This window comes from Zonotrichia albicollis, chromosome 4 (genome assembly GCF_047830755.1).
Source record: "Zonotrichia albicollis isolate bZonAlb1 chromosome 4, bZonAlb1.hap1, whole genome shotgun sequence".
NCBI classification, from domain to species: domain Eukaryota; kingdom Metazoa; phylum Chordata; class Aves; order Passeriformes; family Passerellidae; genus Zonotrichia; species Zonotrichia albicollis.
In genome coordinates, this window is record NC_133822.1 from 46,285,404 (window position 1) to 46,297,789 (window position 12,386).

General features: G+C 33.0%; 1 protein-coding gene across 9 annotated transcripts in view; it reads right to left on the reverse strand.

Moving 5' to 3' along the window:
- Positions 1-12,386, reverse strand: part of NAV3 (neuron navigator 3) — a 508,016-nt gene that overhangs the window by 144,462 nt on the left and 351,168 nt on the right. For all 9 annotated transcript variants that reach the window (XM_074539691.1, XM_074539692.1, XM_074539693.1 and 6 more), the window contains 2 exons: positions 12,198-12,270; positions 8,559-8,736 (listed from right to left, as the gene is read on the reverse strand). In XM_074539691.1, coding sequence (XP_074395792.1) covers positions 8,559-8,736; positions 12,198-12,270 — 251 coding nt within the window. The remainder of the gene's footprint in view (positions 1-8,558; positions 8,737-12,197; positions 12,271-12,386) is intronic.

Here is a 12,386-nt window from a genome sequence, read left to right on the forward strand (position 1 = left end):
ACAACATTAAAGAAACAAAGTGGATCTCTAGCAGTAGTTGTGGTTTAGGACACTGTGCTACTTCACTACTGTGCTTAATCCTAACCTGTAGCACACCTAAAATGCCATCTTTTAAACCTCATTATTTTTCTCTGAACAAATTAGACAAGTGGATTACTGTGTGCTGCCAGAACTAGGATTAGGCCCTTAGGGACCAACTGTACCATTGTATGACCTTATCTCCATACCACTTATGATCTTATACTAGAACAGAATTATATCAGACTATTTGCACAGAATCATATGCCACCATTCTACTTCACAGTTTGATACAATAAAACTGTAATAAAGTTTTCTCCTGGAGGAAATGGAAATGGAGATGACAAAAATGCTGATACTTTTCCTTCAACAAATCTATTCCAGTTATCTCTTGAATCTTTGCACTGATTTACAGAAAGTCCACATTCATAACACATCCTAATGTAAGGCTGGGATTGCTATAAACCTACATCAGTCAAAAAATTATCACATGGTTAACTGTTTCTATTGACAGTAGTAAAATACATTTGTAAGCATTTTGTTCAGTCTCCCCATTGACTTTGAAATGGCAAAGAGCTTTGTAATATAAAGAAAATGCAAAAGGTTCTACCAGTAACTTAGCTATTTTCCCTTAAGTATTTTCAAAACACAAATAAATTCTTGTAAGTCTGGTGAAATCTAAATATAAAAAACCTTTTTTTCCACTTCTATTTAACCTATTTTCCACAGGCAATGACTGCCAAACAGCACTGCCTAGGCTTCTTTGGAATTTATATGGATTTTTATTTTGGAGCTTTTTTGGGTAAATTAAGAAAGTCATCTCCATCACAGCAGCTTCTAAGTGTAATGTTATTTTATTAACTGACACCTGGAAAACCACAATATGTAGAATATCAATTTTGTTGCACAGTCTGTGAAAATAGTAAGATATAATAGATGATAGAAAGGACTGACAGAAGCAAAGAAAGTAAGTGCAAATATAAAACTATGACTTAAATGAATGCAAAAATGAAAGGAAAAGTCTGAGTCAGACATTGGTATGAAGGAATTCATTAAGGAATAAATAGGAAAAAAGAAAGAACATTTTTCTTCATAATAGGTTTGCTACCTATCATTTAACATAAAACAAAAAAAAGAATGAAGACTGTGCTAATTTAATATGGCTACCCTTGAATTTTGCATGTATTGTAATTGCCACATGTATTGAAATTTCATTTGCCATGTACAAATAATTGTAGGCAACCTCCAATGTTCACAAGATGTCAGAATTAAACTGGTGGCAGGTCCTGGAAAGTATTAAATGTATTGACATTTGCATCAGATTTCATTTTCAGAGAATGAGAAGGTCTAATGAATCTCAGTAGAAAGTGAGTGTAGAGCAACAAAGAATGTCTGAAGGGAAAATAACTTAATTATAAAGCTTCTATTCCTTCAGAAAGAAATATATAAAAGATTGGATTCAAGCGCTACAAGGATGAATGGAACACTTGCCATTAAATTCTACATGATCTGGATTAGCAACAGTGAAAATTATGTCCAAAGTGCATTAAAAACTGACATATAAATAGTAATTTGTGGCAAGGGTGACACAGGCCAGACAATGAGAATATCTGAAATGTACAAAATGAAAAATTTCACTAAACTGATTTAAAACACTTTTTTGAAAACTGCAAGAACAGATAATGAGAAAAGATGACAGATGCATTTCGAACTGCAAACAGCAGAAATGGAGGGAAAAATATTGTTCTTGAACAGAGGTAACTTATAAACAGAAGAACCCAGGGTAACTGCATGCCACAGGTTCCTAAACAAAGTGTTCAGACATACATCGGGTACTTTGCAAGGAGAAAAAAGCCTGTGCAACAAACAAAGGGAGATACCAATCACTAAAGAACAAGTTTGAAGGATCCAGCACACAGAAATAGCTAAGAAGGTAAAAGATTCAAGCAGTTTATGAAGGACTGGTGGTGAAACGGTCAATAGAGGATGAGCAGTTTAAAAAAATCTGAAATGCTATTGAGAGACTAAAAATGCTTTTTAATTTACATTTTTTATTTTATCTCTAGGCATGCAATAGTCTGCTAGAGTGCTGTACTATACCAATAGAGAAGACCATTTATTTTAGAACCTGAATGTCACTCTAAAATACCTTTTCCCTCATTATTTTAAACGGAAGTAATGTTATTAGATATCTTCTTAGAAGGATGGGCTACATGGAAGAAGTATATGAGAAATACATTCTTACTAATGCTGTTTTCTATCTTTTCTGTTTGAAGGTTATTAGACATGTTAGTCATTTGCCACTGAGACACACTAAATGCTTTATATACTTGGACTTTGGGACAAATATAATGAAAAAACTTCCTTTCTGAAGTTTCTGTGATTTGGAACCTTAAGGACTGTAATGACTGCATCTTTGGGGAGTAGAAAAAAAAAGAGCCACAGCTGAATTGCAAGGTAAAATAAAAGGTTAAAATAAAATTAAATACCTAAGGGCCATTTAAAGGTCAGCTTCCTGCAGATCCTGGAACAATCACATAAAGCAACTCATTCTGCATATCTCCCAGACATGTAAAAATACATCAGATTAGATTAATAGCACTTAGACCCTTACTAGCAAAAAGAGAACAGAAGGAAGAAATACTTTCCTAATTTTTCTTCCCTTCAGAATCAGTGTGGTAATGATTCCACAGTGGGAAAAGCAGGAACTACCTGCCTCTTTCCTTTCAACAAAACCGAGTGACTAGCAATGGCATGAGCTAAGGACAGCAAAGGGACTTGTTTCATCCCTTTCCTGTATATCAACGAAGAAACACACACAACTATGTACATCTTCCATTTTCCAGCCTATGTCAGTGCAACACACTTGGTGTAGACTGCTCTAACCATATTTTAAACCTTCAGAATATTTAAATGAAGGCCTTTTTCTAAACAGAGTGATGTAATCAAGACTGCCATGCAGATTTCCACTATTCTGACTTGGATCTATTTCAATTCATAATCATAAGCACTGCATTTTCATTTCTGTATTTCACAAAGCACAAGCTCTGCATCCAACAGGCTTAATTTCTTCCCTAGTACTTCTGAGCAGCAGGCAACATGAAACCCTGCTCCTTGCAGTAGTTATACATGCAACTGCCTGCAGAAATCAGCTACCTAACTTTGTTTATATGCTCAGGAAAACCAGGGTGCACTTTTAATATAACCAATGTAACAAAATCCATCCAGACCTCAAGCTGTGCTCATCATTCCTGTACATGATAAAATAGTTTTTCCATCTAGGGGAATTTTTCTGACAGCTTACTGAAACCAGTTACTGTCTAATCTGTAAATGAGACAGAACTTCTTTCATCCACATATGTTTTCTCTTAGTATCTGGGTGGTTGAAAGATCATCACCACAGATGTATTGCTCTGATAATGGAGTCCACTACCAAAGCGAAGCATAAAAATATAATGTAGCCATTGTTGTCATCTATCTGTACTGACAGATATAAATAAGGCCACCAGCACTGTATTTTAAAAATAAATCTCAGATCTGCAATTAAGTCATAAGGAAAGAGTGAAATGCCAACTTCAGATTTTGAAATATTCAATTCCCACAGTTAGTCATGGAAGAATACAGGAAATTTTAGGGTAAAAAGAAATCAGAAATCACATCTAAAACTATTCTTTGCCTTTCATTACTATTTATTTACTCCAGATTTTTTCACTAACAGTCTAATAATTTCAGAGTTTTTATAATTACTGTTAAAAATCTATGATATTCCATAAAGAATGCATGCTTTTTGCAAGGCAATTTCAATTACCATGAATCAACTTCCTTCCTTCCTTTTACATTTAATTTGAAATTCTGCTGTTGGCCATAGGACTAGATAGGCAAATAACACTCTTTCACAAGAAGAATATTGCTTGCCTTCTGTATGCACAACTTTCACAATTCTGACATTGGTCACAGACAGCTTACATGGGAACAGGAATGTTAAAGATTGCCACACTGACCAACTTTGGATAGCTTTGTAAGTAGCCTGTAAAAGAATGTTCACTATCCTCCCACGCTAACTTTGCACTTAGGAAAGAGAGGTTCCTCCAGAAATTGGTTTAATTACATTTCTGTCTGTGTTGTCTCCTAGTCACACAAGGATAAGTAGTCCCCTGGATCAGTCTCCTGAATTACCCATTTCTGTACAAATCTAACCTGTCCAGTCTTGTGATATTCTGATTATAACCCTCCCCCAAGGCTTCTTAGCAAACAGCCTGTGTATGAAACCTGCAGAGACCTAATATAATTTGGTGCCTGTTTCAGTTTCTGTTGACAAAGGGCTCAAACACTGTATAAAGTAGCTTGCCTTCAGTGGCACAGGGAAATGGTCAGATGTGGTAATGATCAAAGACATTGATCATTACTGAGGCCATCATAACCTGGAAATGGGGATGAGTACCATCATCACCACCATCATCAGCAGGACCAGTCTTTTAAATTAGGCAAGTGACATGCTAGCCCTGCACATACAAAGCCAAAACTTTCTTGGTCTTCAGCTGTTATCTGACCATTTTCAGTGTGACTTCTCAGAGGTATTTCCTTCTCCCATGTATAATCTGTATTTCTCTTGGAAAAAGTGAAGGGCATCACCTTCTTATATTTGTTTAATAAAGAAAATACAGCAGCTTTTTACCTCCTAGGAAATAAAGTTGACATTACACAATATACTTAGTATGCATTACCTGGAAGCAATGAAGAAGGTAACTTTTCTTACAGAATATTATAACCTAAAATAACCTCAGTTATTAATGTAAACTAAGACATAGTTTATATGTGACTGATTACTGAAGATTTAAGAAAATGTATAGTCTATAAAATCACCCACCTTTTTCAATGTATTCAGTATATTTTTCTTTTCCTTACATGTAGGCACACATACAAGCATATGGCTATCAAATGCACTTAAATGTACAGAGTGCATTAAAAAGACATCCTTATTTCTCAGGCAAATATGCAAAGTAAATACGTGCGATTCTTCCAGTGAAATAATATACTCACAGTGTAAGAAGATGACTTTCACCCTTGAAAATTTACTCAAATTAGGTTTGAAGCATTTGCCATTATTGAAAAAAGACAAATGTCCCATTTCATGTGTTAGCAGCTATATGAATTATCTGGCTTCTGCCATAATAATAAGATAATTCTTGTTCCTTTCAAAAACCTGAAAAAACTATTTCCAGATAATATACGACTGTGGGTCAATCTAATGGAAACTACTCTCTGTTATGTGCATTTGCCAAATATTTTTTCCGAAATATAAACCGTAAGGGATTTTCTGCCTAAGGGCTTCTGCATACCAAACCTTTCCACAGTTATGTTACAAATGTTAGAAAACAGAAAGAATCAAGAATTTTTAAAAACATATTCAGAACTGCAATATGGTAATAAAGAGTGCATATCTGCACGATAGTTGTGTAATAATAAATAGCCGTTAAGATAAACATTTACTATGAAAGGATAAAGCAGCTTGCTTTATCAACAGCACTTCAGAAAAAAAGTAAAATTACTCCATTTTTGATTGATAGCAGTTAGATTATCTATTGAGTTAATTTCATATGGACAGTGTGCAGAATGTACATTAATATACACTTCAGATCTTATCACTTTCCAAAATTCTTCATACAGTGAAATGCGTAGCTTTCAGTATCTGTATGAAACTACTTTTTGCCAAAAAGATCTAAAGATAGATAGAGTGTCCGAAAGAGCAGCCATGTGAGTTCCTAAGGACCTCCTAAACCATGAGCTTCCCCCAGCTCAGTTATGTTGTGACATTTCTAATATATACAGCTGAGACACCTGACATGAAAGCAATCATACAAATCAGTTTGAGGAATCATGTAAGCTACCTGCCCACATTTCAGACAGCTAAAAGTGGGCAAGAGGCAAATAGATCTCACCAAAGCAATCTTTTCTTTTTTAATTCATATTTTGGCTTCTTTCTAAAAAGAAGCTTTTATTTACTCATTAGCATCTTTAAACTAGAAATGTGTTTGGTAAATATTTTTAAATACTATTTCAAATTATTTATTTTATTGGGAAACAATTATTTGAAATAAATGGTTGCTATGAAAAGAAGTGTTGGTAAGTCCACCAGAGAGAATTCACATCAGTGGATGTTTATGTATGCCCATCTATTAGTGGAAAACTTGTTTTCACTAATCATGTAGTGATTTTTCTTAGGAAGGGAAATATTATTTTATGCTAATTTACTTATATTACTTCAAAATTTGACAAATAAAAGAAAATTAGTATTTTTAAAAAATTGTATTTTTGTTTGTTTCTAAGTTCCAGGGCTCCTTCTTTTTCTTAGGAGCTCATAATATTAGATGTACTTAAATTTATAGTAGATGATAGAAAATTTTCATATAGGAGAAAGTTTTCGGTAGGCATCTTTTTTTATTCTTAAAGACTGAAATGAAAAATATATGGATAGAATAAACCATATTCCCTCAGGCAATAAAGACTTTATATTAACAAGCATCAAACTTCTCTGTATGCGAAAGCAAACAGAAAAAAATTTGCTTTCAGTTTACAGATAAGAAATTAGAAAGATGTCATCAATCTTGTTCTGGTAATGTTTTGCATAGAAATATTTTACATCTGAAACTTAGCTATGAATATAAATTTAATCAATGAATTAAATTATTTTAAACTGCTAGATTACAGTGGAGTTTAAAGCACACTGATGAAAGTTGAGATTTTTTTACACCAGTCTTAGATGCCACTACAAAATTGTAAATGTGGAGAATCTGAGACATGGAATAATTTCTCTTCTTCTTAAGGAAGCATGTTTTAACATAGCAAAATAGAAAAGAATAAAAAAGTGCAGAAGTACCAGGAGATCTCAGGGAATTATAATGGAAAGCTTAATAAAAGATTCAACACCTCTTTGCCTACCATGTAGAATCACCATCATCCAAATAGTAAAAAACCTGTTTTATCCAGGCTTTTTTGGAGAAATTCTTGCAATAGTCGTGACGTACAAAGAACACTATAATTTTTTTTGTTATTAAAAATTCACCATGGATAAATTATAAAATCAGGAAATGTTTCAGTTCTTTCACTAAATTAAAAACAAAAAACAGTAACCAAAGGTATTTATAGGAAGCTGGCTAAGCTCTTAATTCCCCTGATTAGAGCTGTGAACACTTATTTCCTGAATAACAAGATGTTATTGTCTCTTATGCAGTATTAAATATCCTCCATAAAGCAGAAATTCAGTTTTGGAAAATGTTGAGAATGGTCAGACTCCTCTAGGACCCGACCATAATTTCCTAGATTACATGTTAACAGTATACTTCACAGGAAAAACCTTCAAAGACATTAATTTTCAGCAGCAGAGAAAATAAAAGCATTTCACTTCATAATGCCCCAGTCAAACACATGTATCTTAATTTTTGCATCAAATGCGGTAATTAACATGCTATTAGCAACATGTCCCCCTAAAACATATTTTTAAAACATTTCTAGTTCCAAGATACAGATTTCTATCAGGCTGAAGTGCTAAAGCTTTGTCCATTTAAGAAGAAATATGTTTATTATATACATGAAAGTGTAATTTATATATCAATAGAATTAAGAACGAGAATCTCAATGTATTATTGTGATACTTTTAATCCAATCTAGATCATTGATTTACCACACTCTCAACATACATTTGTTCAGTAAGTCCACAAAAATGTTTTGAACAAGGATATAAAAAATTGAACAAGTACTGAACCCAACAAAGCAACAGACAAAACTCTTCATGATGATCTACAGTTGACTTTTTTGAAATTTCCCCAATAAAATATACATTGTTAATGTTCTTTCTATTTAAACAGATATTTCTGTTTCAAACTCCTTCTTCTATACTGGCCTGCAAGCAACTACCTTCTAAAAATATGTTTTCAGGTACAGTCTGAAAGCAATGTAATTCAGCAATTATTAGTTTCCAATGAGTGCTTTGTTTCCTTAAAACTAAATAAAAACTGCCCACTTGTAAAAAAAACAACTAGATTTAGACTATTTCTTCTCCCTTGTACAAAACATTGGAATAGAATTAGGCCCTCAAAAACCAGAATGTGTGGAGATAAAAAGAGTTTATAAGAAATGAAAGTATTAATTTTGCCTTTTCCCCATCTGTTTTGTTGATTATTGGAAATTTTTCATTTTCATGTGGAATTGGGAATGTGAAGAAAACACGAAAATAACCAGTACACTAACCACATGGGGAGCTAGCAGTCTCTTGTTGTGCAATGTGCAGAAAAATCAATAATAAAGTGAAAGAAAGGCTAACAATTAACTAAAACTGGAACTAAAACTAATTGGTATTGTTCTCTGCAGTTACTCTAATTTTACTCCCAAGAAATCTGGGCTTACTATCAAAAAACACATTGAAACCACTGTGTAAATAGCTAAAAAACAATTAAATAGCCTATTTTTTAAACAAAATTTTGTCTTTTTGAACAGAAAAATAAAAAGCTTTTAGACCTGAGAAAAATAACTTTTTAACCTACCTTGACTGCATATCTTGATGTGTTTTGGACTGGCTGATTTCAGCTGGAGTTGAAGGGACTTGCTGTTGTAGCTCCACCAAAGACTGGTAGTACTGTTGCTGATGATGTTGCTGCTGTTTGTACCGAGACAAACTGAAAAACAGCCCTAAGATGGCTTTCAAATTTCCATTCCTTATTTCTATTAAAAAAACAAAAGAGAAAAGGAAGTGAGAACACTTTGGTTTTAGATTTCAGTTTTGTAAAAGTCATACTAAAGTATGTCTGTACATACCTATACATTTTTATGTCTTATATCTCCTAATTTACCTGTAATGTCAGAGACATTTTAGGTGTCACTGATAGTACATTTTTTATTATAATTTTTGGGTTTTTATGTGTCAGTGTTGCAATAAACAACTATCTCTGCAATGCCTTCATCATGAGACATTTGCATGGTCATAAACAAGAGTATATTCAACCTTAAGTAAGACACAATTCTGAAATGTCCTGTCCCAACAAAGTACAAATATTCTAATTAAGGAACAGCCCATTAAGAAAAAATCTGAATTCTTTCTAGTCTTAAATATACATCCCTTCAAACCTCATGACTTTAAATTACTCTTTTTGCTTTTGGAACAAAGTCTGTGCACATTGGTAATAAACAGTGAATTCTGGAAAAATCAAAAAGACTGTATTATGGTAATGGTTATCCTCAGTGACCACCTAGCCATTCATACAGAGGTGTGCAGGAAACATGAGAGAAGAAAATAAATGGAAGGTTGTTTTTAAAAAAGGTGACTGTAATGCTCATGATTACATCTTTGAACTTTGATTTTATAGCTTTTTATTTTATATTGCTATTACTGATAATGAAGACAAAAACTGCAGCTTTGATAAGGCTAAACCACTACTTGAATATAATTCTGGTAAACCACAGTAGCATCCCTAGGATTACCATTACTTTTTTAGCTTTTACCCGGCCTGAGATGAAGATTTTTCAAGGATGTTGTTATTCTTTGCTGATAAAGGATTTCAGTGACAAAAAGAAACCTCAGAAGACTTTAATGAAATTATCTGCAGCATGTAGGTCTGTTCATAACTTCATTAATAATTTTCTTTGGCACCGACCATCCTGGGAAAGGTTTTTATTAGACCTATAGACTTGCAACCTGTCATGCAATGCCACAACCTTTCTGCCTTCCCTGCAAATCAAAATACTGAGCTGTGTGTGCTGCACAGCTTTCCCAGGGAAATTTTCAAGTTGAATTTATACAAAGTTACTGTCATTTTCATGTCTCTTAAACCAAATTAATTTTTTTTCAATAGGATTAGGTGAAATGTTAATACATATACTAAGACAGTAAACACTGGAGCTTTTATGCTCACAGCATGTTCTTCAAAATCAAACCTAATCCTGGACACTGAAATATACTTTTCAGAATGTGAATTTGTTCTAAGCAGCCAGACTTATTCAGCTCCTCTGTGAAGATGCTGCAGGATCTTTGATTAGCAATAAGACCACGAGAGATATGTAGAACTTTCCCAGACCAAGTAAACTTTTTCGGCAATATGACTTTTGCAGTCATATTGGTTTCAAGGAAGATCACTGTCAAGGAATACAGAAAATTTGTATTTAAAATTATCCTAAAAACATCCCCAAAAAACCATGTAACTATCCATTTTAAGTGGCTCTGTTTTGAGAAGACTCCCAGTATGCGACACCAGTTTATTTACTCTTATCATTTTGCATGACTTCATGCTCAGAAGAAGAATCCTTTGTTAAATCCCACTCAATATTTTTCAATCTGAAAATTTTGCTCTTTTTGCATTAATATATTTGTTACTATCATTAGGGAAGGATGCTATCAGTAACTTTTTCTTTCCTAATTTTAACAGAGTTAAAGTTAGAATATTTCTCACAATCAAAAAATCCAGAAACTTCTCATGTGTACTAAACATATACTTGGAAAATGAGAAGATATTCTTTGTAGCAACTGGATAATTATTTATCAACTGGGTTCTCAAGCAGAGATTTGGTAGCCAAGATTTGGTAGCCAAGATTTGAAAATTACTTTTTTTTTAGACCTCTTTGTTCAGTTGTCAAAATGGCTGTGAAATCTTCAAAACTTGTTAAGCTAATGGTTTATTGTTCTGCAACCACTGTGGTCATTAATAAATGACCCAGTAGTAACAAGACACGTTTACCAAAGCTTATTACAAGAAACTCAATTTCTTCTCCCCCTAAAAATTGTAATATTCAGGATTAGACACAGTAAAAATGGTATATTTAAGGAAATCACACCTCTGCAGGACTTTGAAGAATATCATTATGAAGGTAGTAGTGGATTTACTTCAGATCATGACCAATTGTGTAACAGCAGAATTAATTATAATTTTACTTCAGCACTGAACATTAAAATTTGGTTTTTAAGAATAAAGAGCATTTTAAATCATAGTCCTTGCACTTAGTCCTATGTAGTAGTATTGCTTTTAGTAGCATATGAACTTAAAGCTACACAATTGAAGCATATATCCTATTACAATTATTTTCCAAAGTAAAACAAAGGTAGCAATAAAGGCATTGCAGAATGCAGACAGATTCTGATTTTAAAAAGTACAGAAAATATGTCATCACATATTGATGAGTATGAAAATAATGAGTATCCTCATAAAATAAATTCATAATAAATTTTCAATTTGACAATCAAGGTGAATAGATAGTACACATCATGTCTGTGTTGCATGTGTAAAATCCTAGATAGGTTCAGATGGTGAAAGATAGTAATTCTGAGTTAATTTCACAATCGAATAGTGGTTAGCATTCCAATTTTTTTCTCTATGCATCTTCTAGAATTCAACTGAAATTAGCATCTCTGGAAAAAAAAATTCCTTCCAGCTTTTAGTTATGCTACAAGCAAAATAAAAATACAGGGATGCATCTCTGGACCTGTTACCTTCAGTGCCACACCTTGCAGAACTGCTTAATTTGCTACAGGACAAAGACATATACATTTTAATAATTCACTTGCCTCTTACATGAACAAGGCAATATTATGTAATTATTAAGACAACTGGTATTTTTAATGGTTTTTTTTATTATATTTATTAATTTAGTTGCAACCACATTAGGCAATCATTTAAGGTGACTAATACAGCAGAATAACTGAAGCAGCAAAACCATTCACTCTTTGACTTAACAGGAGACATCAAAGGACTACTATAATTTTCAGACTCATCTGGACAGCATTACTACTAATAATAAATTTGCTGAAACAAATAGTCTTCCCTGGGTTTATTTAACTGAGCAGGATTCTTATGTTCTTGTTTGCTATTTTGAATCAAATATATGAAAAATTTTTTTAAAAATGTATGCTCAGGAAGTTCTGTGCCTATCTAATATTGTGGAGCTAACATTAAAAGATTAATACAATTGAAAAAATATTGTTTTAAAACATTGCCTCAAGATTCATAAACATTGCATTTCTTGGTTCAATTTCAAGGGAAAATTAAAAGGAAACTCTCACTTGTTATCATTAATCTATATCTGCATGCTGTTCAAGACAACTGGAGCTTGGTATTTAGGTGCAAGTGATTTGTGTTAAGAAATTCAGTTTTCAGAAGAAAATCTTGTTATTTGTTCTGATGATTTGTTTCTCTTACCTTCTGCAGAAAGACCTTGGACATTTACGCCTCTGGCTGCCAGAAAGCTAAGGCAGACATCAACATTCTCAATCTGCAACATGAATAGATATAACAAGCAGGATAAGACTATTTTACAAAACACAGAAATGTTGGGAGAAGAAAAAAAAAAAAAACAAAAAAAACTGCTCAGGAATGAATACTTTACAT